We start from the raw sequence: 26710 nt of genomic DNA, 5'->3' as shown, positions 1-26710 counted from the left end.
CAATTTGTTGTGGAAGAAAATGTCACTTTTCATTTGAGATGAATTGGCACAAAGTTGTAAATTCTCGACAACAATGGCAACTGTCCAAATACAATTACTTGGTCTACTTCTAAGTTTCACACCTTAATTTTACTTTTTTATCTTATTAATTAAAAATAATAGTAATGTAAATTGTGACATTGTGTTACTAATTTTGTATCCTTTGTTTTGACTCGCAACATGGCAACATACATTTACTATCATAATAATGATACATCATATAATTATTTATATCACGAAAAAGTATATGTAATTGAGGATAATAGAGTACAGTAGATCTGGCAAATGGGTCATTCGGGTCGGGTTTGGCTTGGGTCATTTTCGGGTCGGGTTATTTTGGGTCAGCTAACATTCGGGTCGGGCCAATTCGGGTTTTGGGTATGATTTGAGTCAATTTCAGGTCGGGTCAGATCGGATCTACTCCATTTTCAGGTCAGGTATGGGTCGAGTTGATTTCGGATTCGGGTCAATTTCGAGTTGATGTTTTTGGGTTGATTTCGGGTCATGGGTCGGGTCCTTCGGGTCGGGTCATTGGGTCTGAGTTTGAACTTATCAGAACTTATTAAAACTTATTTTAGTTGTAATCTAAACCTGGATAACCCTTACCAGAACTTATTTTTCTGAACTGGACTTATCTGAATTTATTAGACTTAAAATAAGTGAAAATAAGGTGAATAGAACATATCCTAAGTTTATATAAGTCGAGAAAAGTTAAAATAAAAAGTTAAGAGTAATTTGTATACTAGAAATCTCCCAAGATTAACATATCATACACATCAAATACGCAACCAAGTAATTTTCACAGTAATATCCATCCGAAATCGCCACCCAATTTGCATAATCACAACTCGATGAGATCAATTGCATTAATAGTCCAGATTACAGAGGTTGGAGTATTATTTTTGAAAAAGATGAGAAAAATAATAATTAAAAAGCCCTCCTCCTCAGTCCTCACGAAGGAAAAATCTAAATTATAGATCCCTTCATATTGTTTTGATGAATTTCAAATGTACTCGTACAATTGTACAAAGTTAATGTACTTGGTAGATTTAATAAAAAGGCAACACATGCATCACATTTTGTTTCAGTTACAACAACACGGCCTCTCTCTCCCTCACACTTGTCCTCCCATCAACGTTCAACATTCATCTTTCACAGTAAGCTATAACCTCACGCCTCACTCAATTTCTTCTTAAATCAATTTAAATTAATTTATTTTTTTGGGGTTTAAATATTCCTAGTCTTACAGTCTCACTCAATTTTCTGGGCTATTTTCAAAATCAATGTTTTTTTAGTGTAAATTTTGTTAAAATCCCTTTTATTTGTAGAATTTTTTCTGGGTTTGAATTATTTGATAATTATTTGGGTTTTTTAGATTTAAAATTTGAAAAAATTGGTAAAAAATGGCGCTAGATTCAATTCCTGGGAGTTCAGGATACTTAGATTCATTTCCAGAGAGAAGAATATCATATTTTGGTAATAAATATGTGTTGGCTTTAATTCTTACTGCTGGGATTGCTGGATTACTCTTTGGTTATGATACAGGTATACAATAATGCCCTAATTAAGCTAAAATAATCTGTATTAATGGATTAGTAGTCTATTTTTTTTTAAAAAAATAAATAAATTAGATGAGTATAATTTTTTGTAAATTAAGTGATATTTTTTTTTTACTAATTTTGAGGAAGTGTTGGATAAAGTCATGGAATTTGTTCTTTAGTAAAAAAAAAAAAATCATGAAAAATGGTTTATTACATTAAAGATAGAATTGGACTAAAATTTTAACTTATAAAATACTCCATTACTCCGTAATAAATTCATCAACAAAAAGCCATGACATGTTAGAGAAAATTTGAATATAAACAATATATAGCAAATTGAATCATGAAAAAAAAAAAAAAAAAAAATCAGTTGTGATCGGTATTAATTAAGCTTAAATTAGAAGTATTTGGCTGAAAACCTGAAACTCAAGATGTTTTCCAAGCCTAGACTGCATATTAATTAAAAAAATACTACGTATGATTTTTTATTTTTTTTAAAAAAATTAATATTTAAAGGTCAGATATAATTAAAAAAATTAAATTTTTTTTTTATACATGGATAAATTTCAATGTGAGGAAAAGACAATTAACAAGAATTTTCTATGGTGTTGGATTAGCAACTAACAACCACTTAATCCGTTTTCGGTGTAATATACTCGAATTCTCTGTTTTTTTAGATGATCCATTTTGACTTTTTGCATTATTCATACTAAAGTATTATTTTGCAACTAAGTGCCAATGTGCCATGACATAATCTTACCACTTATGTCATTTGCTGCTTGTTTTTAATGTAATTTAATATTTGTATACCGGCCAGGATCACCTGAAAGCATGATTGATGGTGAACAATATTATTTAGGAAAATTTGTTAGAAAGGTCCTTTTAAATAGGTTTTTTTTTTGTTGTAAAGGTCATTTTATAAAAAAGGTGGCATAAAAGGTTCTTTTATTGCACTTAGGTTGTGGCGAGGGTCCTTTGACCAGATTCCGGCCATTAATTTTTTTTTTCCGAACAAAAAAAAGTAACTTACCTTTCACGTGACCACTTAAAATCCATTTTCTCCTCTTTTCCCTTTATTAAACCCTAATTTCGATTTTTTTTAAAACTTGCTAAAATAAAACAAATTAGAATAAATAAAATAAAATTTTAAAACGTAAATTAAGGAGATGTGGTTCATTTAATTAGTAATCTAATAGCTAGCCATTGGAGCTCAACTGATAATTACTTAAAACCTTATGTGGCATTGACAATTAGCTTACCATTGAAGTTGCTCTTAGTATGTTACATGTGTTGGTGCAATTAAAATACTAGTATTTAAAGTGGTGGATCGTTGTAGACATGTTTGATTAGGATGTTGTTGCAACTGCTTAGCCTGTATACTGGATAGAGCCTACATGGCTGCCTTGAGTTACTTGGATGAATTTCGATGCTAATTGGATAAATGGTCATTTTGCACTCTAATAACTCGATATCAAAAAACATAGGATTCTGCCCACAAAAAATTGAAGTTCTTTTTATTTGTTAATCTTGGTGTTGTTTATGTTTGTCGTAATTGGAGCATGATAAGTGGCGTATTGTAGCTAGTGTATAATTCATTAATTTCATGAATATTGTGACCCTGAGGTGTGTAATGTTGAAAGTTTGTGAATGCCATAGTACATTTTTTTTTTTCTGAACGGAAATGCCATAGTACATTGGCAAAGCATTGTCTGTCATAGAAATATCAAATTTATCTATGGTAGACTATATATGCTGGTTGGACTATAGGAAGATATGCATTGCAAGCTAGTCAAAGTTTGTAAAACGTTGTGTATTAACTACCCATGTCCAATAGATGAGATGGGGTAGCTTACATAGGTGACCTAAGAGTAGGTCCATGAATATTGCTTTTGGTCTTACTTTGGCTATGCTATTGCAATATCTTTGAGCTTGGGAGTTGGGAGTTGGGGCTGAAGAGTAGTACTTGGGTGGCAGGTTCAGCATTTAGAATATTGCTTGTTGAAGCAGTATTTCAAATGATTCTGACACCGAAATACTAGCTCTATGGACTAGAATGTCATTTGATTCTACTTTGAAGTTCAATATATGGTTTGAATATTGTAAGCTATGATCTAACAGTTGTCTTCTGGTCATACTTCATCCCATCAATAGAAAAAAAATGACTAGAAAAAAGGGTGATGCTTCATTGCCGATTCTTGAACTATTTAAGTATTGATGACTTACAGTCTTACAGAAAATCCATTGTATCCTTACAATTACTGTTGGCTGTTGATCTTTTGCTCTTCTCTCTCTCTCCCTCTCTCTCTCTCTCTCTCTCTCTCTCTGGTGAAATTACACAGCATTCAGACTTCAGAGACAGTAGCTCTGCTCTTCAATTAAGTTAATGTAATGCAAACTTTTCTATAATGCAGGTGTGATATCAGGTGCTCTCCTCTACATAAAAGATGATTTCCAAGAGGTCAAAGAAAGCAGTTTCTTGCAGGTACAATGATCATGAACCGTGTTTATTTTTGGAATAATAAAGGATGGAAATATTAAACTGTTACATGTCCTCTTTAATCTAAAATATCTAAAAAAATAAATAACTGCATTTTGAAAATAACCTTGCTATTTTGTTGTATTGGGGCTACAATCCTGCGACCCTTCTGGGGCTCTACATTGATTCTGCTAACAGTTGTGCATCTTGATAGATACAGTGTAAAAATGCAGCAGGAGATACAGTGTTCAGATTTAAGTTCATGTTCTAATCTCACCTTGTCCCCCTTGATAGGAAACAATTGTTAGCATGGCATTGGTTGGTGCAATGATTGGATCTGCTGGTGGTGGATGGTTCAATGATGTTTATGGACGTAAAAAAGCAACTCTTCTTGCTGATTTCGTCTTTGCTGCTGGCGCCATTGTCATGGGTGTTGCTCCTGATCCATATGTTCTCATTGTTGGACGGTTCTTAGTTGGATTGGGTGTTGGGTTGGCATCAGTGTGTGCTCCGGTATATATTGCAGAAGCTTCACCTACAGAACTACGAGGAGGACTTGTCAGCACTAACGTGCTAATGATTACTTTCGGACAGTTCCTTTCCTACTGTGTTAATCTTGCCTTTACTCAGGTCAGATAGACTTTACCCGTCTTTTTCTTTATATGCTTCATGTGCCAAAGGATCTACTTTCAGAATCCTAAATTTCATTTTATATGTTTATTTGGAGTGCTTTCACGGAAAGAAAAATTTCTGGTTATGCAGTTTGGACAATGGCAGCATTTGAGAGAAATGGAGCCCTGCATTTCATGTTTTACAGATTGAGAAACATCAGCTATGGAAACTCCTTTCTCTTTCTGCCTAATTTTGATGTAATGTACTGTGTTTATCAAGATTTGCTTTTACTTAACTAGATTTGTAAATGTTTTCTTGGATGTGGCTGATGATCTGCATGCTTAAAAAATTTCACAAATTCCTTAGATAAATATTTTTCTATATAAATGACTCTGACTGATATTCTTTCGGATAGTTGAGCACCAAGGTAAATTATAAAATCTGTCTGATATAATGCAGCTTAAGTTCATTTGGTGTCAAGTCTTTATTGTTGAAAATGTGTTGTGTTGGAGCTTGGACTCAAGGTTTCAAATTTTATTTTATTTTATTTTTTTAATATATAATGGATTAATGGCAGTGTAGGAATATTTTCCACGGATTTATTTTGATGTGTGTTTGTTGAGCAGGTGCCTGGAACTTGGCGTTGGATGCTTGGAGTATCGGGTGTCCCTGCTGTCTTGCAGTTCCTCTTTATGCTTCTTTTGCCAGAATCCCCCCGCTGGCTATATATGAAGGTCAGAAGCCTATTCAAATCATCTATAGCTATTCTTGCTTTAATAACTTTGATAAACCTTTAGTGGGGATCAATATTTGCTATTTTGCAGAAAGATAGGGAGCAGGCCGCTGAGGTTCTCTCAAAGATTTATGACCCATTTAGGCTGGAAGATGAGCTTGATCTGCTTGCTGTTGCTGCTGAGGAGGAGCGCAAACAAAAAATTGTCAGTATTATGGATGTGTTCAGAATTAAAGAAATTCGGCTTGCATTTCTTGCTGGTGGTGGGCTTCTGGTAAGTTCATATTCAACTGTTGAAGCATGTTGCTTCCATTGTGCATTACTTGTTCTTGTGGCTCTTGTTAGTGATTAACTGATTTTGCCCTTGCTATGTGAAATGTAGAATTTGATGGTAGCACTTGTGCTGCTATTGTGTGTGTTAATTAAAACTACTTTACATCTTTATATGTACTCTCTGCATTCTAACAAAGGATGATTTCAAAAATGTTCTAGATATATCAACTTGCTAAAATACACATACTGTAAGTTGCATTTCTACACAGATTTTAGAGTAAGACAGCTGTATTGTAAAAGAACTGTAAACTACTCCATGAGGCCATGATTGATTGAGAGTTACTCTATTATTGTGTTGAAGTTGTCCCTTCTATTTTGTTTTTTTATTTTTATCATGACATCAATTAAAAGTCATTGTAAGAATATATAATTGCCATTTTTTTTCTTTTTAAATTTTTTCAGTCAACCCAAGATACATTATAACGTATATGGAGTACATATGATACCTTGTAGTTCTTTACAGTTTGAATAATAGCTATGGTTCCCTTAGATTTGGACTTATTAGTTTGAAATAATGTCTTGATTCGATTATGGATTTTAATACTTATGACTTTGAAGGGCTCAGTATTGTATGCAATGTTGATTAAGGGCGTAAATTTGTAATTAGAATAGGAGATAGAGATGGATACTCAACTCAATCTGAAAAATCATAGTGAACATCCTTCTTGGAACTTTGGTTGCAATATACTATGGAATACTATATGTTGGACTTGAGAACAAGGTTTGGACTGAATGCGGGTTTCCATCTTACAATGGTCAGGTAATTTTCTCTTGAAGGTTTTAAGTGTCCAAGTGTCTTATCATGAGAATTTACCTATCGTGGTACAATTAAGAGCAGCCTGAGTTTCATAAAGCCTGTTAGAGATCATTAGCTCTGCCTCCTTTTCCCATGTTCAGCTGGTTTTTAGCAGCAAGCCAGCATTTTCCGATATCTTTTAAAAGCCCTTGTGCTTTGCTGAATCAATTTTTCAACGAACTTTATGTGCAGGCATTTCAGCAGTTTTCAGGAATTAATACTGTCATGTATTACAGTCCTACTATTGTCCAAATGGCCGGGTTTAGCTCCAATCAGTTAGCCCTCCTAATATCTCTTATTGTTGCTGCCATGAATGCTGCTGGAACAGTCTTGGGTATATACTTGATCGACCATATGGGCAGGCGTTCATTGGCCCTCTCAAGCCTTGCAGGTGTTTTCGTTTCTCTCATCCTCCTCTCCATCTCTCTCCTCCTCAGCTCATCTGACACCGCAGGGTCTATCTACTCATGGCTTGCTGTCATAGGACTTGCCCTCTACATTGCCTTCTTTGCCCCAGGAATGGGGCCTGTACCATGGGCCATCAACTCTGAGATTTATCCCCAAGCATACCGAGGTTTATGTGGTGGGATGGGAGCCACTGTATGCTGGATTACAAACCTTATTGTTTCTGAGTCATTTCTTTCCATTGCTGATGCTATTGGAACAGGTGGTACATTCTTGATAATAGCTGGCATTGTTGTGTTCGCATTTCTGTTTGTCTGTGCCTTTGTTCCTGAGACCAGAGCCTTGACTTTTGAGGAGGTGGATCAGTTATTTAAGGAGAGGGCTTATGGAAGTAGGGAAAATTCTCAGAGCCTTCTTGAACCTGGGAATGGGTTCGAAAATCGGCAAGCCTAAAATTAACGTATGTTGTTCGACAGTTTGTCTATTCTATTTTGCTGAAAGAAGCATTCTTATCAGACTCAAGGTGGTTGGATATGTTTGCTTAGTTTCTTGGGATCCTGAGTTGGTGGATTGCAAGTTATTGCTCTTGTTAGGAGGCTTCTATGCCATTTGAAGAGCTATGTAAATTATTAGTAGTATATGAATAAATTATTTTGTGGTAGGAGTAGAAATAGGTTATTTGTTGTTGTATCTATGCTACAAATTGGTTGTGAATTAGGAATATGGTTTGGCCATGTATCCCTCTTGCCAGCAGGCAAGGATTAATTCTCGTTGCTCTCTACCCTTTAGGCAATTGTTATTTGTTTAGCGACAAATAAATGCGTTGTTTTTTTAGTTGGTTGATTGTAAATTTATAATTGATTATAAAGATTATTCTTTGTATGTATCGCTATTGGAATTGAAATTAGTGCTCACAGGATACCCATTACCCAAAAGGTTATGATTCCGAAAATTTGAAAACCTAATGTAAAGAGTTCTCAATTTTATTTCTCAAAATCGAAACTTGTGCTACTTTCGAAATTGCAGGTTTCTAACAAGTTTCAATCCCCTGATTTTCTTTGGGTAAAGAAAGCTGCAAAGAACCTAATATAATAGAAATTCGATTTCAGGTTTTGGATATTGCCTTGAAAACTTTAACCAACTACAGTAGTTGACATCTACTATCTGGGTTTTTTTATTTACTCTTTATTACAAGGATTTGCAACTAAATAAGGATGAAGTATTATTGTGTTATTTATGTCCCACCTGCTAGACATAAAAATTTTATTGACTAAGGCCCTATTCAATTTACCTTAAACAAAATAATATTCAGTAAAAATAATTTTAGTTCAGTTAAAATAAGTTCAGTTTGGTAAAATTAATTTCAGTTCAAAAAAAAAAAAAAAAATTCAATTCAGTAAAACCACGAACTCTAAAGAAGAAATATAATAGAGAATCAGTAAAAATAATTTCAGTCAAGTTCAGCAAAAATAATTTTAATTCAACAAAAATAAGGTGAAGTGAACGGATCCTAAAGCAATTGTTGCAACTTCAATTATAATTCTCCTATTTCATATTAATTGACATGCTTCTTTGTAAACGTTTATCAACGGAGTTTGTGGTTTTAAACATTAATATCTTCAAATTTTGATAGACCAAAATTATAAAATGTTATACTCAAAAAAATCTACAACATATTTATACTAATCTAACATGACCTTGCATGTATTTTTCTAAAGTATAAATCACGAAATGAAGTTAATGCAAATTATTATGTGAACAATGCCTAAGTTAAAAAGTAACTGTGAGGTTCTCATAAAAATTAAAAAAAAATAATCGATGAGATCTTGGCCTAATGACAAAGACTTGACACATGTGTACGATAGGTTGTAGGTTCGAATCTCCCTCTCCTTTTTGTACTTTGTAATGCTCTTGTGACTCTTTCGCACCATAAAAAAAATTATAATTTGAATTTTTGAGTCTGCGTAGATACCATACAACAAAATAAGTTTCAGGTAAGCCCCAAATTGTTTTTTTTTCCAACACTATTGTTTCTGGAAACAGACTCCTCCTAAGCGTGTTAGGATAAGGTATCAAGATGTCCTAGAATCTAAGTCCAATTATTGTCCAAAGGTCTGAGAGCTCCGCCTTGCTAAGGTAGGTCCAAGGGCTCCGCCTTGACACCTGAAAGCTAGGCCTGCAAAACAGAGAAGGTTAGCTGCCCCGGGGGTGTGACCTGGGAAAGCCCCTCCGATGTTTAAGTCAGTGAATGTACTTTCTAGAGAGAGAAAGTAGAGAGAGTGTGTGTACATAGAAAGAGAAAGTAGAGAGAGAATTAGGAAAAAGTTCCCCATCATTAATGAATGATGAGCTATTTATAGTTGTACTTTCAGGTGGCGAAGCTGTACTTAGTTGGACAGATTAGGGGTAAATCTGTACTTTGCAATGATGAATGATGGACTGGATTATGGAGGGGTATTTTCTTCATTTTAGGTCATTAGGCTTAGGACAATGGACTTGGCCCAAACATTTAGCCCCACGCATGACATGTGAACAAGATCGCATGAAGTTCAGATGTCACGCGGAATGAATGAAATTGAGGCTGAGAAGTTGTCATGTGTGCAGAATAGCTTTTTAGGCGTACCCGTGGGCTAAAGCGAGCCCCAAGCGACTTGCTAGGGTGAAAACTAGCCCCAAGCAATGCTTAATAGGTGTTTGAGCTATTTTGAGAAATTATTATTGACAATGAATGACGGCTTGCACATAGTTGAGAGCTTGTCTTTTTCCAAATAATCTTCTGAGGGTAGAGCCTCTGTATACAGCTGAAGGCATGAATTGCCTTGATCTTTGGCTAAGATTTGTATTTAAGAATGAATTGATGACAATTGAACGCTAATTAGCTGGTAATTATGCTTAATCTTCCATTTGTGACATTCTGGGCTCAAGTATAACTGAAGCCCACCTGAGCAAGGGTTTTGAGGAGATCACTTCTCTCCTTTCACTATATGAATTCCCACTTCACTTTCATTTGCTTCACATTCTTTCATTTCCTTAGAGAAATTCACAAAATCCCCCTCTCTAATTCTCCCCAAAATCTTGAGAGTTTGAGTGTTCAAGTCACATCACTTGGATTCATCAAAGTTCATCAAGATCTTCAAGAGGTATGTGAAAATTTCTAACTTTTGATTCGTTTTTGTAGATCCGAAAGCTTGGATTGTGTTTTTGTACTTTTGAATTTGAATGTTTGAATTTGGAATTTCAAATGTTTGTGTGAGCATAACTAGGCCGAATTCTAGTTTAGGCTTAACCGAGGGAAGTAACTTAGTTCATGAACTTGCTTCGAGTATGCCATATGTTTGCTTTGATTTGATGTGCTTAGCCGAGGGTAGGAGGAGAGATATCGGGATGAGAGATTGAGAGCCTTAGCTAGGCTGAGCGGGGTGCAAATTATTTTCATGTAGGCTGAGGGAAAAGTGCAGCGAGGCCAGCTGGTGCCGAGGGGTTAGTCTGGCGCGAGCTGGCACCATATGCTGAGCGCCTGGGCCTGCTAGGTGCCTTGCCAAGGGCTTTAATGTGGGATGGATGCCACGAGTCCCAAGGTTGCCGAGAGCCTGGGGAGAGATTATCGAGAGCTTTGTCAAATTAGTTTAGTGCTCGGTATGAGGAATGCTGAGGGCATTGCTACCCCGGGCTGAGGGAGTTTTGTTTGTGAGGCCGAAAGCGCATCAATGAGAGAGGGAGACAATAGCCGAGAGCCTAGGGTGAGGTTGAGGGATAAAATCCAAGTGCTCAGCCTCTTGGGCTTTTAAAACACAATGTGTCGAGCTGGGAGTCGAGAGATAATCAAGATTGTCAAGGGTGAGGCCCAGCTCTCGGATTTTGAACACTCTTATCTTCTTCTTCTCCTTTTTTTTTTTTTTGAAATGCTGAATGCCGAGAGCATGACAGGCCGAGGGCTTGCCACCCCAAGCTAAGGGGGTCATATGTCGGCTGAGGGGTCGCTTGATGTCAAGGACCTGAGTGGCCAAATTGCAGAGGGCCCGGTTTGTGGATAATGATGGGAGCGTCCAAAAGCCAGGCACATAGTCCAAAAGTCAAGCATCAGGCTTGCCGAGGGCTTTGCACGCGGTAAGGCTTGTGAGCCGCGCTATACTGAGGGCAAGAGTGTCGTGAGCTGCCGAGGGGGTAGAGTGGCTTGGCCGAAGGATAGCTGGCCGAAAGTCCGTCATTTATGCTAAGGGGATAGCATATCCGGGCTAAGCGCTCGCCTGTTATGTCGAGAACATGGCCGCAAGATAAGGTGCTGAGCGCTCGGCTCTTTCTTGAAATATGTGTGCTTGAGCTTGCCGAGCGTTAGGCCTCGTGCGATTAGCTAGCGGGGCCGCCGAGTGCTGCTAGGCGCTCAGCTTGTAGCAGATGCCGAGGGCCTAGCTTAGCAGGCCGAGAGGGAGGACAAGCTAAGCGCTCGACTCTTCCTTGAAATATGAGCGCTTGTGGAGTAGCTTGTTGGGACAAGAGTTAGGCCCACTGAGAGTTAGGTATAGGGTAAACACACCAAGAGTCAGGCATGCCATTTTGAGGGCCTAGCGATTTGGTGAAGACCCCGCTGGTTGCTGCTTTCTCTTGGTTATGCCGAAGGCTTATTCTTGATCCAATGGGTCGAGGAGTTACTTTGTTAGGAGAATGGGCCCAGCCCTCAGATCTGCCTCAGTCAATTACATTTTTATTTATGTAGCTGAGAATGTTAAGCTTTTCTTATCTTGGCCCATTTTTCCGAAAGCTTGGGGTAAAAGAGAAAGAGAGCACGAGAGCTATGCGGAAGACTTTAGCTATATAGATCCGATGGCCAGGGGTTTGTGAGGCGCCCCCAAAGAACATGCCGAGGGCCCGGGTTGCTGCAGGCTTGAGCTTGGCTTATTCAAATTTATCTTTTCTTTGGCATATTGAAAGCCGATAGTTGGGCTTTATTTGATCAAAACATACTAAGGACCCCACCTTAGTAAACAACTGACGGGGCCTTTAACCACCTTGCCGAGTGCTCAAGGCAGGTGAGAGAGTGTGTGAGCTGAAAAGATTTGATCATGAGGGTCGAGGTCTTGATTCTTTGATATTCTTAATGAAGCTTTATTAGCTTTTATTTTAATTAAGGTTGTTATGAAAGGATGAGAGCTTGGCTTGTATGAGAGTTATATTATGAAACGTTTATCTCCACTAGGCTTATCCTTTGAAATTTTTCTAACACTTTGAATTTTGTTGATGTTGTAGGAGTTTTTCACCCCGGGGTGTACTCGACTTGCTGCAAGAAAACCTTCCAGCCTCTCTGACCACTTAGTGAGCATCTAATACTTAGTTTTTTTTAACTCTAAGTATCGTATCTTCATGTTTAGTAATTATTTACTATTTTTACTTATATACTTGAATGTTCCTCGGCTGCGCTATTAATGATGTTAGGCTTAGAGGTACGCCTGTTATGTCTTTGTATGTACATTAGAACATCCTTTGAGTAATCTTGAGTTGAGCTATGCATGTGTTATGAACGACCAAGTGACTCAAGATTATCCGGATTCTCTCCCCGACCATATGTCTTATGACTTATCAAAGGAAATCTGGTCGGGTGGGAGGCTTGTAACAAATGTGATTGGTAGTAGTGTTGATATGTCGATTCCCTTGTGCAACCTTCTTACATGCCATCCCCTCCCCCTGAGCATGATTTAGGCTTTGATTATTATTTGCCTCTCTCCTTTCGGGAAGTATCTCTTGCACGTGAACCGACTGCTAGGGGTTGTTTGAACCGATTTCTTGTTGACGGTGTGGGGGCTATGTCAAGTGAGGATGATACATCCACTTCTTCTCTTGTGGTACCAGTTTCCTTTAAGCCTCCTGTTAGGAGGATTAGTCCCTCTATGTGCTCCCCCTCCGCCGCCTCCGCCGCTTGGCTTAGATCATTGTCGGAAGGGACTAGGCATTTGCAAATCCAATATAGTATTAAGGAACCTTTCCTCATTTCCTCATTGCTCGGGTGTATAGTTGTATATAAGGATTTCTTGGATAATGGGTTGAGGTTTCTTTTGCATCCATTTGTTGAGGAGTTGTTAATTGAGTATAACTTGTGCATTACCTAGCTTGTTCCCAACTCTTGGTTGACAATAAACGCTTTTATAGAAATTTGTAGTATACTCGGCGTACCTTGTCCCATAACTGCCTTTAGAAACACCCATAGGCTTTAAGAAATCCCGGGTAATGCTGATAGACACGGGTGGTATGCTTTTCACGATAAAGAGTTCTACCTTACCATACACACAAAGCCTTCTAGCCAAAAGGGTTACCGCCATGCCTTTCTCTTTATTTTCCATGCGGGGGGTTGGAGAATACCCCGAGACCATGGCGGCCTACCTAGGATTGGTTTGAATTACAATGTCCCTGCTATGAGCGTTGATGAAGTCGTAGGAGCTAGTTGGCTGCAATCCTTTAAGGAGAAAGGATCAAAAGAGAAGCGTCCGACCATGTGGATTTTGAAGGATAGACATTTCAAGAAGGAGCGTTTTCTGAGTGTCGTGGGCTTGAGCCACGCTTATGATAGGGGTAGGACTTGTTTTTGTTTACTTAAAATTTATAACACTTTATGTATTCCTCCCCGCGTTTCATGACTAACATGCTTGTTTGCAGGTGTTGCATACAGTCAGTTGAAAGACAAGCTTCAAAGGAAGATAATCGCTGCGAACTATCGAGCTGGGAAGATCAGAGTTTCATTGAGTAAGGGAGAAATATGCGCTCCACCTCCTCCCCCGGTATGCACCCTATTTTTACATAGAGTTAATTTTCCTAACCGATTGTTCGTTTTTCTTGATAGCTTACTCGATTTGTGTTTTTCCTTTTCTGAACCCGAAGACCATGAAAAAGCCGGCTTAGAGGGTCGAAGGATCTTCCCAAGCCACGACTGTCGAGGTGGAGGATCAGAGATCCCTCCAAGCTTCCCCTACGATCTCCCAATGCGTCAAAGTTATGAAGCTGGGGGAAGCAAGCCTAAGGGGAAGCGTCCTCATGTTGAAGGCGGAGGCGGAGATGAGGGTGAAGAGAGGGATGATGGTGAGGGCTTCGTGCCTTTATTCCCTGGGTCTTTCTTAACTTTGACTCAGGTAGGTCGCATACCCATGGTGGAGGAGTTCATGTCTCTCTTCGCTACTTTGGATGATGAGATGGAAGTTAGGAAGAACCCAGAGAAGGCCCTCGTTACTGCTTTTGATAGTTACTTGAAGGTACCTTTTATATATTGTGATTCCTTTCCTTCCTTTTTGAATATTTGTGTTTATTAACTGTTTGTCTTTGATGTAGGCCGGAGTGACTATGACGGTTCTGGCTGAGCAATATCGGAGGAGCGCCCAGCAGGATGTAGAGGAGCTTCAGACCGAGCTTACGGAGGCCCGAAATGAGATTCATCAGCTGAAGGAAGACTTGCGCTTGGCCAAGGAGGAGTTGGGTAAAGCCAGGAAAGCTCTTGATGATGCCTACGAGGCTGGGGGTGCTCGGATCAGGACCCTTGAGGATAATGTTGACGCTGCCACCAAGGAGAAAGACAAGGCCTCTGAGGAGCTTAGGAAGAAGAAGAATGAGCTGGCGAGAGTGAAAAAAGAGTTGGCTGAGGCTCAGGAGAAAGTAAGCAGCCTCACCCAAGCCCAAGGGGCAGACTCAGGAGGAGGTGATTGCTGCATGGAAGGAGTCCCCGACCTTTGAGGAATTTAAGGCCAGCCTGGGATATGAGGCCTTCGAGGCCGGCGTTGCTGACACTAAGGGCCACCTGGAGACAACATGCATCGTTGGGGTTATAGAAGCTTATCCTGCAGTGCGGGATAAGATAGATGCTCTTATTGCAGAGGCCGAGGCTGAGGCACAGAGGAAGGTTTTGGATGAGCAGGGTTAGCATGACCAGCCTGATGAGTAGTTACCCCGGCTCGGCTCTTTGTACTTTGATTTGCTTGTCTTATCTTGATGTATTTAAGCTTGTAGCACTTTATCTTTGATTTGATGAACAATCTAACTCTTGACTTAGCTCTTTACATGCAATAAAATTACATGTTCTTTCCCTCAACTTTCTTTGGCTAAGTGCTTGCATTTTGTTTGGTGCTTCTTCATGAATTGCTGAGCTTCAGAGGCCAAAAAGCCCCAAGTATTTGGAAAAAACCTCAATATGTCATTCCGTTATTTTTTGGAGTAGGATAAGAGCTAAACGAGCCCCATGTTATTGATTCATGAAAGAGGTGCTATTTTAGTTTGTTTGTTTATTTATTTATTTATTTTTTTACGGAGACTTTTGTCATATGCGAATGAGAGCTTGGTTATCTTGCCTTTTTATGCAGGCCGAGAGGCTAAACGAGCCCCGAGTTATAGATATCTGATACTTAGGCTATCCGACTGTAAGGATAGACTAGGGCCAAAACGTGCCCCAAGCTAGAAGTTGTATGAGAGTTGGGCTATCCCAACTCTTGGGATAGGCTGAGTGCTAAACGAGCCCCAAGTTATTGATGTATAAGGCTATGCCATCCCATTCCTTCGGATAGGATGCGGGCTAGACGAGCCCCGAGTTATAGATGGACGAAAGCTAGGCTATCCCGATTCTTGGGATAGGCTACGGGTTAAACAAGCCCTGAGTTATAGATGGACGAGAGCTAGGCTATCCTGATTCTTGGGATAGGCTGAGGGCTTAACGACCCTTAGGTTATTGTATGAGGGCTAGGCTTATCCCGACTCTTGGGATAGGTTGAGGGCTTAACGAGCCCTAAGTTATTGTATGAGGGCTAAGCTTCTCCTGATTCTGAAAACAGACTTCTCCTAAGCGTGTTAGGGTAAGGTATCAAGATGTCCTAGAATGTAAGTCCAATTATTGTCCAAAGGTTTGAGAGCTCTGTCTTGCTAAGGTACGTCCAAGGGCTCCGCCTTGACACTTGAGAGCTAGGCCTGCAAAACAGAGAAGGTTAGCTGCCCCGAGGGTGTGACCCGGGAAAGCCCCTCCGATGCTTAAGTCAACAAATGTCCTTTCTAGATAGAGAAAGTAGAGAGTGTACTTAGAGAGAGAAAGGGGAGAGAGAAGGAGAAAGAATTAGGAGAGATTCTCCATCATTAATGAATGATGAGTTATTTATAGTTGTACTTTCAGGTGGCAAAACTGTACTTAATTGGACAGATTAGTGGTAAATCTGTAGTTTGCAATGATGAATGATGGGCTGGATTATGGCGGGATATTTTCATCCTTTCAGGTCATCGGGCTTAGGACAATGGACTTGGTCCAAACAACTAGGAAAATCTTTTAACTTTTTTAGTTGTTTGGTGCACAACTTCAACGTTTAAAATGGAAGTAAATAGGATTAGTGAGGTGGACTGATGTCTTGAAAATTCAACTAAAAAGATCATATCCCCATATTGAGTTGGCAATGATCTTGAGCTGGCAGTTTTACTGCTTCTGTTTTCTTCCTTCATTCCAACTCCCATATGTTCCAGAAACGTTGTTTAATTTCATATTACATCCAAAACATTTTCTGGGTTCTTCAAATTACCTTTCTTTATGTTATCTTTTTCATACATTGATCAATTAACCCCAATTCAACATCTGGGTAGTCCCAAAATTTGGAATTTTTCTTCTTACATTGATTTTTGATTCTGGGTTTCTAAATTTGGTTCGATTTTGTGAATAAAAGTTGGCCAAAATTGGGTCTTTTTCTGTAAGAATTTAGTACAGATGTTGGATTCTATACCTGGGAGTTCTGGGTATTTGCAATCATTTCCTGAAAGAAGATTTACATATTTTAGTAATAAATATGTGTTGGGTTTGACAGTTGTTGCTGGAATTGGTGGTTTGCTCTTTGGATATGATACAGGTATTTCTTCTATTTTGCTCACCTAAATTTCTCAATTTATTGTAATTTTGTAATTAGTTTTAATTCCTCAATTGATTGTAATTTTGTAATTAGTTCTAATTTCTCAATTTATGGTGATTTTAATTCTAATTTAGGTCCTAAATTAAGATTCTGAAAGTGAATTTTCTAATTTTAGCTCTAATTTAGCTTGATTCTACTTAGGAAACAAAGTTTGCTTGAATTTACTGAATGCATTATGAACAAATACAGATGTATGATCAGTATGAAAACAAGAAAACAGCCAAAATGCGAAAGTGAGAAAACATGACAACCATGCATTTAATTAGTATTTCCAGGTCTTGGGGTTGAATCTCAAAGGGACCTAATCTCTAAGTGGCTGAAATGCAGAATCCTTAGTGGGCATTTTTTGACGTAATTTAGTATACACTCGGGTGTTATATCTCACATTCTCATGTGCATAGGCAGCATAGCATGTGAGTTTAATAATGTGAGGGTGCTTAATGGACATCCTAATGTTTTTGATGATGAAATGTCTCCGAAAGTGAATATTAGTGAAGTTTTGGATCCGTATGTAATTCTTATCTTATTTGCTGCTTTGGCCTTTCTTTAATACTTGTACATAAGCTGTTTCTTACTAGTGTTTTTGTGGAACCACACTCCTATAGTTAATCTGAAGTTCCAGTCCATGTAAAAATATAATTTTCAAAACAATTCATATGTAGGTTTATTCTTGATTTTGTAGTTTGAGTGGTGGTTATAATGTAAAGAAGATTTTTCCAAGTTTCAATTATCGGAACTACGCTCATATTTTTAGTAGTTTGTAGGCATATTTTCCTAGTAATTTTACGATCATTATTCATGATGATTTTTGTCTTCATTTTCTTTTCGGTAGTCATATGTTCTTAAAAGATCTCGAATTGCAGGTGTTATATCAGGGGCACTTTTGTACATCAAGGATGATTTTGAAGAAGTCAAAAACAGCAGTTTCTTGCAGGTATTAGCTACTGTGGATTTACTTTGCAATTTAGTTATGCTAAAGTGGTAACTTATGGAATAAAGAGCTTATTTTTCTTGGCAGCTAAACGTGTCATGCTTTTTATGTTTCTTTGTAAGTTGTCTGAGTAATAGTTTAAAAAGGTAGTTTATATGAAGCCTGGTGCTCTATTTTGTACTGTGGGTGGTATAATGGTTAAACTGTATGCATTCCCTCGCCCTTGTAGAATTGCAATAGCTACAAATATGATATGGGATTCACACCCAAGCACAACTGCACAAGAATGAGCTGTCATACTAGATTGCTAGCTATAAGCCTATAACTGACCTGATCTCAGATAATACTGATAGACTGAAGGGGTGGAGTTATAATTGACCAGGCTTGACTTAGGTATTTATTCCTCTTTTCCGAGTTCTTATCAGTCTACAGTAAGCTATGTTGGACTGAGAATCAAAACAAAAGTTCTTTTTTCCTTCCAATCTTTTGTGTTGGGTAACTGGATTATTCTGTTGTTTTCTTCATATAGTGCAAATGAAGGGAGAGGAGAGAAAGGGGTTTTGGGTGGGGGGGGGGGGGAGGGTGGGGTGTTGCACTGTTGCTTATCAATCATTAACTTTTCAGTCCCACAAAAGAGATTGAATTTCTCAGTATCTTTGTTCCTCTGGAGAATGAAGCTATGGATAACTTTCCAGCCATGGATTATAGAAAGTGGTTGGCTTAATATTTTGATGCTTTTATACTCACGAAATTCTAATTGCTTGTATTGGCAGGAGACAATTGTCAGCATGGCACAAGTAGGTGCAATAATTGGAGCTGTTTTTGGCGGATGGATAAATGACACCTTTGGACGCAAGAAAGCTACGTTATTAGCTGATGTTATCTTCATGGCTGGTTCATTTGTCATGGCTGCTGCTCCAAATCCTTATGTTCTAATATTTGGACGTCTGTTAGTTGGTTTGGGTGTTGGAGTGGCTTCTGTTACTGCTCCTGTCTATATTTCAGAAGCAGCCCCTACTGAAGTAAGAGGAGGACTTGTGAGTACAAATGTGCTCATGATTACTGGTGGACAGTTTCTTTCCTACCTCGTGAACCTTGGTTTTACAGAGGTCAGGTCAATCTTGCTCTGCTGTTATGCCTTTAGTTGTTCTCTCTATAACAATATCCTTGGCATTCTTAATTTGTATATTCTTTTGGCTGAAAGTAGTGATACCTTCATTAAAACAAATACATACTGGGTATTCTTGAGTAGATTGACTGGAATCCTTCCTTTTCTGACATTACACTAGATATTTTTTCCATATTTTGCATTCATGAATCATGACTGAGCTTGGTGATTCATCTTTTCAAACTTAATGGAAGAAAGTGCTTAGTAAAAGGGCATTCATATATGCAAGTTTCAATATATTGATAGTAAATTCATACAAATTTGTATGAGAAGGTTTCTCTTTATTTATAAGTACTTTGTTGGTGTGAAGACTGTGAACCTCTGAGCAGTTGGGTAAAAAGCAGCATCAAGATAGAATAGAGGGCATGTTTCCGCGATAAGATTCATTACTGTAGGAAGCTCTCTTTTCATTTCTGCCTTTAGAGTTTAACGCTATATTTTCATAATGTATTTCTTTGATGCAGGATGCTTCTTTTCTGCTGAGTTGCTTGGTGCAGTTGTATCTGTTTCTAACTTCTAGCTAGTAAAAGTTCCATAACTCTTTCAAAATTATGTTCTTTTGCCTGCAATTCCAATACTTATCGTGCATAGATTTAGTCCATCTAGACTTGTGACTATTATCAGACTTTCATTACAATTTGTGTCTTTTGATGGTTTAATCCAATACTACCTCCTAATTGATGACTTTGTTGATCCTTGACGTATTGGGGTCATGACAGATATTCCGCACTCTGTATATCTGTCATGACTAATGATTTAGTAGTTACAACTTACAAGAACAGGGACAACTGATGGAGCTTTCAACTGTTAATGACCCCTGGAAGTCTTTGCTCTATCATCTACGTGTTGTTGGCTATCAGTTTTTTTGATAGACCTACAACTCTTAGTAAAATTATTCTCTTCAAAGGGTATATCTTTTAGTAACTACATAATTAGACAGAATAATATGGATTTTCAAAGTGCATTCTCTTACATCTTGTTTTGTTTTATATAATAAACATAGATTTACCCAACTTGTGGTCAAGAAATACACAAAAATATACCCAACTATCAACTATATGCATCAAATGACATTGAAGCTTGCATCTTTGGCTATCGACTTAAACGAGACAATTGGTTATTTTACCAGAGATTCCACCTTTGATATCAATTAATGCAGTTTAGTTCACAAAGTTAATAGTTGGGTATATTATTTTAAGTTTCTTAGTTATGCAAGTATTTGTCAGATCACCTATAGTAGTAAGGATATTAATATGAATATGTTAAATTTTCCTTTGAATTATAACTGTTGTTATAAATTTTTATAGTTTCTTATTACTATTTTGTTATTACTTCCTCTTACTATACACATACTGTATACTAATAAAACCTTGTATGCTTGTAGCTTGTAAAGAGGCATGTATATTTTTACAAGCTTTAACATTAATATTGTTTTCTACGATTTTAGATTTTATTATGAACTTGAAACTACTATTACTACTACTAGAAACTTGAGAAACTTTCTGCAGAATTCAGAACTATCCAGAATTGTTTTGCAAAGTTCAGAAAATTTCTGGTAAGTTTAGCCAGTTCCAACTGAAGCAAACACACTTTGGAACAAAATAGCTTATTAAAATGTTTGCCTTTCTTACTTATTGTGAAGTAATAGATGGTGATGTTGCACAAGTTCTCTAATGGAAGTAAATTCTCCATCATTTAGGTGTAAGGCTGCATTCTTGCAATCTCCCCTTAACCTGCCTTGGGCTGAGGGCTAATTGGATGTGTTGGGTCATTTTGATGATTTGTGTGGATAGTATCAAAATGTTCTTGATCCTAATTAATTGATTTTATTGAGTTAAGTATAACATTGGTAAACAATTATCTGCGCATTGTGTCATAGATGTTTTATAAAGCATGCTCTACTGCTTTGGCCACCTCTTCTTTAACATTAAGAAATCTTGTTTCCTAAGCGACGTAAATTCATGTGAAATCTCAACATCCTGTTTCTTTTGGCTTTTTAGTTTTACATGAATGTATCTGATATGTATTATTCTGATCAGGTCCCTGGAACTTGGCGATGGATGCTTGGAGTATCAGCCGTGCCAGCTATTGTACAGTTTATTGCTATGCTCTTTTTACCGGAGTCCCCACGCTGGCTATACCTGAAGGTCATACTTCATGGATGAAATGCTTTGCGCTAAGTATGTGTTTGTTGTGCTAAAGACTAATGGAATCTATATGTCATGCATTTCAGGGTGAGAAAGCCAAGGCTGTTGCAGTGCTTTCAAATATTTATGACCCATTTAGGTTAGAGGATGAGGTGGATGGTCTTGCTGCTGCTACAGAGGAAGAGCTTAGTAGAAAGAAAGCCAGTATCTGGGATGTTTTTGGGAATAAAGAAAGGAGACTAGCATTTTTTGTCGGAGGTGGTCTTCAGGTAAGGTTTAACTTTACAGAGAACATGATGATTGAATATTGCCTATACTGGTCTTTAGCGCCATCACTGTACTTGTTAGCCAAAATCTAGCCTGATGCGGTGCCTTTTGCTGTATCAGACTATTGGCTGATGTCTTTGCCACAGTCTATTGGTTAGTGATACACTAATTTGATCTAATTTCTGTATTTTGAACTTCTGTGCAGGCGTGTCAGCAATTTGTTGGTATTAACACAGTTATGTACTACAGTCCAACAATTGTCCAAATGGCCGGTTTCCGCTCTAACCAACTTGCTCTCCTTCTCTCCCTCGTTGTTGCGGGCCTGAATGCTGCAGGAACAGTTGTGGGCATTTACCTCATTGATCACATGGGTCGTCGCCCATTAGCCATGATGAGCTTGGCAGGTGTGTTTGCATCCCTCATGATCTTGGCTGTTTCTTTCTTTCTTCAATCCGCTGGGGCCCTTGCTGTTGTAGGGCTTGCCCTATATATTATTTTCTTCTCTCCTGGGATGGGACCCGTCCCCTGGACAGTGAACTCTGAGATTTACCCGCAAGCTTATCGAGGCATCTGTGGGGGTATGGCGGCTACTGTAAACTGGGTTTCCAACGTGATTGTTTCAGAGTCCTTCCTTTCGATTGCTGATGCTGCAGGTACTGGTCCAACTTTCCTTATACTTGCCGGTATCTCTCTTCTTGCCTTTGTGTTCGTAGCAGTATGCCTTCCCGAAACAAAGGGATTGGCATTCGAGGAAGTCGAGGAAATGTGGAAAGAAAGGGCTTGGGGACATTCATCTATTAACCAAAGCCTTCTTGAAGGTGCAAACAACCATCAGAACGATGTAAAAAATGATGAAGAAATGTCCTAGTTTGTACCCCCAAGTTCTGTAGTTATCTAGGACATGATTTTTTTGGATGATTCTTTTCTCCAGGAATGCCTTTTCTATTCCGCAAATGTATTAATGTTTTCCATGTAAAATAATTGTGATTTATTAATAATAATGAAGTGGTCTTGGTTGAAATGGCTTAGAAATGTCTTGTCTGTTACACAGACACTCTAGAGGTTGGCTATGGCTCTATGAAAAATCTAAGTGTGAATTTTTTCGTATGTCGAGGGAAGGTAGATGGAACCTTGAGTACTAGTCTAGAAGTGTATACCGGATTCAACGACTTTCCACAAATCACAATCACAATCACTCCACTTATTACCTATAAATTTTCACCTTGTAAGAAGTGCAGTAAAATCCTAACTCAAACTATATGTCGAATCTCTAACTGGACATAACAACACAACTCAAATGGTTGAGCACACAACTCATTTGTATGATGAAACAAATCCATGATTCTATGAAACTAACTAAAACTAGAGAACAGTTGGTTGAAGAAACTGGACCGTTGTGTTGGGCTTAAGCCCATAAAATTTGCTTCTAATATACATGTTGAAGTCTTTGAGTAGAAAATTCTTGGTTCTTTCTTGACTAGGTCAATTCTTTATAGCCCATTTCTTTCAAAGGCTTCATATGTGTACCAAAATATATCAATTTCAAGAATATTTTTTCTTGTGCTAAAATCCAAATGATAACAATATAATTGTAAAATTCAAATATTTTTCAGAAATCAAAGAAAGTTTATACATTTGTATGTCAAGATAGATATTTTAATACTCTACGACTCTTTTAAAATATTCTATACACACAATTGCATATTTCAAGATTGAAGAAACCCCTCTACTTGAAATACTTTGAAGTTTCTTAACCATAAAAACATACAATTCAATATTCAAATACAAGTTTCTGTATAATCAAACTTAAAGCTTCAAATTCAATATACATATATTCATCAAATGAGATAACTTTGTTGTAAACAATTTAAAGTTGGCAAGTGACTCGATCAATTAGGCTTAGTCCAAGTTAGCTTGGTTGAAGCCATCTGTAAGTAAGATAAATTTAATCCGCTTTCAAGCTAGATCATTTTTAAATCTTAATATTAATTAAATTTAGCCAAGAGTAACTTTCAGACTAGGTTAAGACCAAAATTACATGTTGATACGATTCAAGTTTTAAACAATCCCTTTTTAATTCACAATTCAAAACGTTCAAATACGATTGAATTTATGACTAGTACAAACGGCTAATTGGCTATGACTATAATAACACAACATTTAAATTGTTGCAAAAATGCATATAGTGTATTAATGGATATATAATGAAGTCAAGCAAACAGTTACGTAGAATTATGATATATCTTATCTATTGGAAATATCGTGCACACTAACATTGCTCATGTGAGATATTTTGCTTCCTCCATTACATCTTATCTTGTCGTTTTTTTATTTCTATGGACTAAACTCCACCATTCCTTACCTAAGTCAAGCTGTCAAACTTTCAGATTAAATTGATGTTCTTATTATACTCTACTTGAGTAGTTGTAACTCAAAACCAACTCATTATTAGCTTCACAAATATAATGATGATGCTTGTACACCACTGGATCAATTGCAAACATGCTAGTTTTGCATTGATTTTTGTAAAGCGAACGACCAACAAAATATGATCATATCAGTCTTGCTAAATTCCGACTAATCTAGATTTCAACTTAGGAGAGAAAACTCATGTTAATACTATTGTGTATCATCATGGCTCAAACTTGATACCTCAATAGAGCATCTGTTGAATCATTACAAGAATAAAGCTAACGTCGATCTTAATTACGTGAATAGACTATTGACTCAAACTCCTAACCTAATAGTAGAAGCTAATACAACTATATTACTTATATTAGCTAATAATTCACATCTACTATGTAATGTGGACCATTAGGATTAATGAACTACTGTATGAAATAACAAGAATAAGGTTTCATAAATAATTGATGAATCGTGGAACCTTAGGGATCATCTTAATTGCGTAGGTAATCTGTCATTAGTAACAATAATAATTATCATAGCCCCCACTTCATCTGACAATCTACCATTATTACTATTCCATTAATTTTACTATTGATAGGGTCCATGAATCCTTCTTACACGTACTCATAAATTATATGTCATGAGGTGGGGTGCATCTTGTTTTCTCATATTCTTTCTCATCTAGTAGTGACTAGCTTCTTCTACAATTGAAGGATGGTTGTACACTAGTTAAGGTGATTATATATATTGATAGATCAATCTGATTTGATCCGACCAGTTTCAATTTTGACGGCGGCTAGTCAAGAATACCATGCATTAAATAAGGTCTTTTTTAGTTTACCTTATTTCCACTTATATCAAATGAGCTGATAACTTGATAAGTTCAGTTATAATAATTATAGATAAATTATGATAAAGATTAATAAGTTAAGTTCTAATAATTTTAGATAAGTTATGATATGATATTCAAGACTCGATTGTTCCAAAATAGCGCTGCCACAACCTCTAATTCCTCGGTAAGTGAGTAGGTAGTGTCAAATTGATGTTGCGTTACTTAAAATCTTTAAAAAGAAGTCATAGTGCAGCCATAGATTACCCATACAATGATCAAGTGAGAAAAGCTAAGTGATAAGGAAAAAAAACAATTTAGAAGTAGAAGAGAAGAATTACAACACAAACACTTATTTTTAATAACCTTATCCTCTTATTGTTTGTCATATTTCACAAAATTAACTCTAGTATAAACCTTCAAGACTGCAATGAAACGTGTAATTATAAATAGATAAAGTTTTAAATTAACCTTCAATTCGTTACATTATTGATTATATTATCTAGAAATCCACCTCTTAAGAAGCATATGGAATGTTTTGTTTTTGATCGAGTCCATGAACACTATGATGACTGTAAAGTCCAATGTTTCAGCAAAGACATGATTATAAATTCTACAGATAGACATTGTGTACACAATTATATGTGGTCCACGTACGATGACAAGACATTATACGTAATTTTTTCATATTATCAGCTGATTTGATTAATTGATTTATTAGCTTTTAATTGAAAGATTTTTCAGTGATTAGTCGTTTGATTGTACAAATTGATATACAATACAGTGCTATTTATCATTATTAAAAGTCTTTTTAATTTATAATTATTGCTAGATTTTCCATAATTAAGCTCTCAAGTTAGAATCTTGTCTTGTGGACAAAAACTTACTAGTCTCAACTTTTCAAATATTAGAGGATTGAATCCAAGCATTTCTCCATCTTAATCAGTTGATTCTTAATTATAAGTACTCTGTATTATAGGTTATACAATGACCCCAATGTGTTTATATGCGGCATGTATCACATATTAAACAAAATTCATTTTTTTCTAAGAAAAATGCTAAACGTAATCTTAAGGAATTATTATAATAAGTCAAATTATATAATTATTGGATTCCTAAAAAAAATCATTGGATTACTAAACATTTATAAATGTGTGATTTTATCATCCGAACTTAATTAATATTGTTTTCATCCACAATAATATCATCTTAATGCTTAATACAATGCCTTTTCTACATTATATTTAGCAATATATATATATATATATAATTAATATTCCTTGATTTTTATTTTTTTTCCTTCACTACTTTTAATTTACTGGGAGTACTCCGTTTATATATTTACGACAATTGTCTCCTCCTAAAATAAAATTTGGATTAGATAAATCAAGCAAAGCTAGGGTAGAATAATATAAGGTCGGTCCAATAATCAAATCCGACCCGATATATCACTTGATACATCCATTATCAGCTTATAATTCACGTTTTATTGGGTTTTCAATTATCACAAGACTCCCTGAAAGTAGCAAACTTCTAGCTAGTATGTGAGATTACAAACAAACAACGTCTGAGGTCTGACTTAATCATTGATCAGAAACAAACAGCCAATGTGATCTAGTATATTCATCCTAATCCATTGAACATGATTCAACACCAAAAAGGTCGATCATTTATTAATAACTCCAAATGTGCACAACTTACTAGGACAAATGGACAATATCAACACACAAAAATGTGGAATCCAAAAGATAAATTAAAGGAACCATATATGAACTACTTATCCTATACTTTTATGGTATAAATTCATGATTGAGGCCTATGCACGATTGCACGCATGCCAAAGAAAAATTACATACCCTTATCTCTCACCCATAAATATCCAATATTATCATACTCCATTAAAAACCAAACATATATGTGTTACATCTTTACTTTCTATGTATATCCACAAAATAATTAAACTAGGTAAGGCTGTTAGCTTGTTATATATTCAATTCAACTTATTTAATTAGTCATATATAAAAGTATTTGTTTATTTAAAACACAATTGGAGCAAAGCAAACTAAAACATATTAGGTCTTTTTAATCGCCTTTAGTTATTGCTAAAAATATTTTTAAT

The 26710-nt window shown here is 36.8% G+C and overlaps 2 protein-coding genes across 3 annotated transcripts; both read left to right on the top strand.

Annotated features, from left to right (window-relative positions):
• Window positions 1-743: 743 nt before the first annotated feature.
• On the top strand, window positions 744-7848 carry LOC110718112 (inositol transporter 1-like). The gene is made up of 6 exons (XM_021896910.1): window positions 744-1584; window positions 3992-4062; window positions 4351-4686; window positions 5295-5402; window positions 5493-5675; window positions 6723-7848. Exons 1-6 carry the CDS (start codon window positions 1443-1445, stop codon window positions 7386-7388), a joined length of 1506 nt encoding a protein of 501 aa, XP_021752602.1. The 5' UTR covers window positions 744-1442; the 3' UTR covers window positions 7389-7848.
• An 8454-nt stretch (window positions 7849-16302) lies between these two features.
• LOC110717446 (inositol transporter 1-like) lies at window positions 16303-22377 on the top strand. 2 transcript variants are annotated; one of them, XM_021896146.1, is made up of 7 exons: window positions 16303-16783; window positions 17707-17777; window positions 18548-18883; window positions 20982-21089; window positions 21176-21358; window positions 21562-21760; window positions 22010-22377. In XM_021896146.1, the coding sequence occupies exons 1-7, from the start codon at window positions 16645-16647 to the stop codon at window positions 22222-22224; spliced, it is 1251 nt and encodes a 416-aa protein (XP_021751838.1). In that variant the 5' UTR covers window positions 16303-16644; the 3' UTR covers window positions 22225-22377. The 2 variants fall into 2 exon arrangements, with proteins under 2 accessions (XP_021751838.1, XP_021751837.1); XM_021896145.1 differs by having other exon boundaries at window positions 16304-16783; window positions 21562-22377.
• Window positions 22378-26710: the final 4333 nt, after the last annotated feature.

This window comes from Chenopodium quinoa, unplaced genomic scaffold (genome assembly GCF_001683475.1).
Source record: "Chenopodium quinoa cultivar QQ74 unplaced genomic scaffold, ASM168347v1, whole genome shotgun sequence".
Classification (NCBI taxonomy): Eukaryota; Viridiplantae; Streptophyta; class Magnoliopsida; order Caryophyllales; family Amaranthaceae; genus Chenopodium; species Chenopodium quinoa.
Note: the sequence above shows the minus strand (reverse complement) of the source record. Positions and strands in the feature narration are given on the sequence as shown.

Bases quoted from the DNA above. Each gene is read 5' to 3' on its own strand.
- LOC110718112 (XM_021896910.1), top strand. From the start codon at position 1,443: ATGGCGCTAGATTCAATTCCTGGGAGTTCAGGATACTTAGATTCATTT. The intron at 4,687-5,294 runs GTCAGATAGACT...TTTGTTGAGCAG, and splicing joins TTAATCTTGCCTTTACTCAG to GTGCCTGGAACTTGGCGTTG. The intron at 5,403-5,492 runs GTCAGAAGCCTA...GCTATTTTGCAG, and splicing joins CCCGCTGGCTATATATGAAG to AAAGATAGGGAGCAGGCCGC.
- LOC110717446 (XM_021896145.1), top strand. From the start codon at position 16,645: ATGTTGGATTCTATACCTGGGAGTTCTGGGTATTTGCAATCATTTCCT. The intron at 16,784-17,706 runs GTATTTCTTCTA...CTCGAATTGCAG, and splicing joins GCTCTTTGGATATGATACAG to GTGTTATATCAGGGGCACTT. The intron at 21,090-21,175 runs GTCATACTTCAT...CATGCATTTCAG, and splicing joins CACGCTGGCTATACCTGAAG to GGTGAGAAAGCCAAGGCTGT.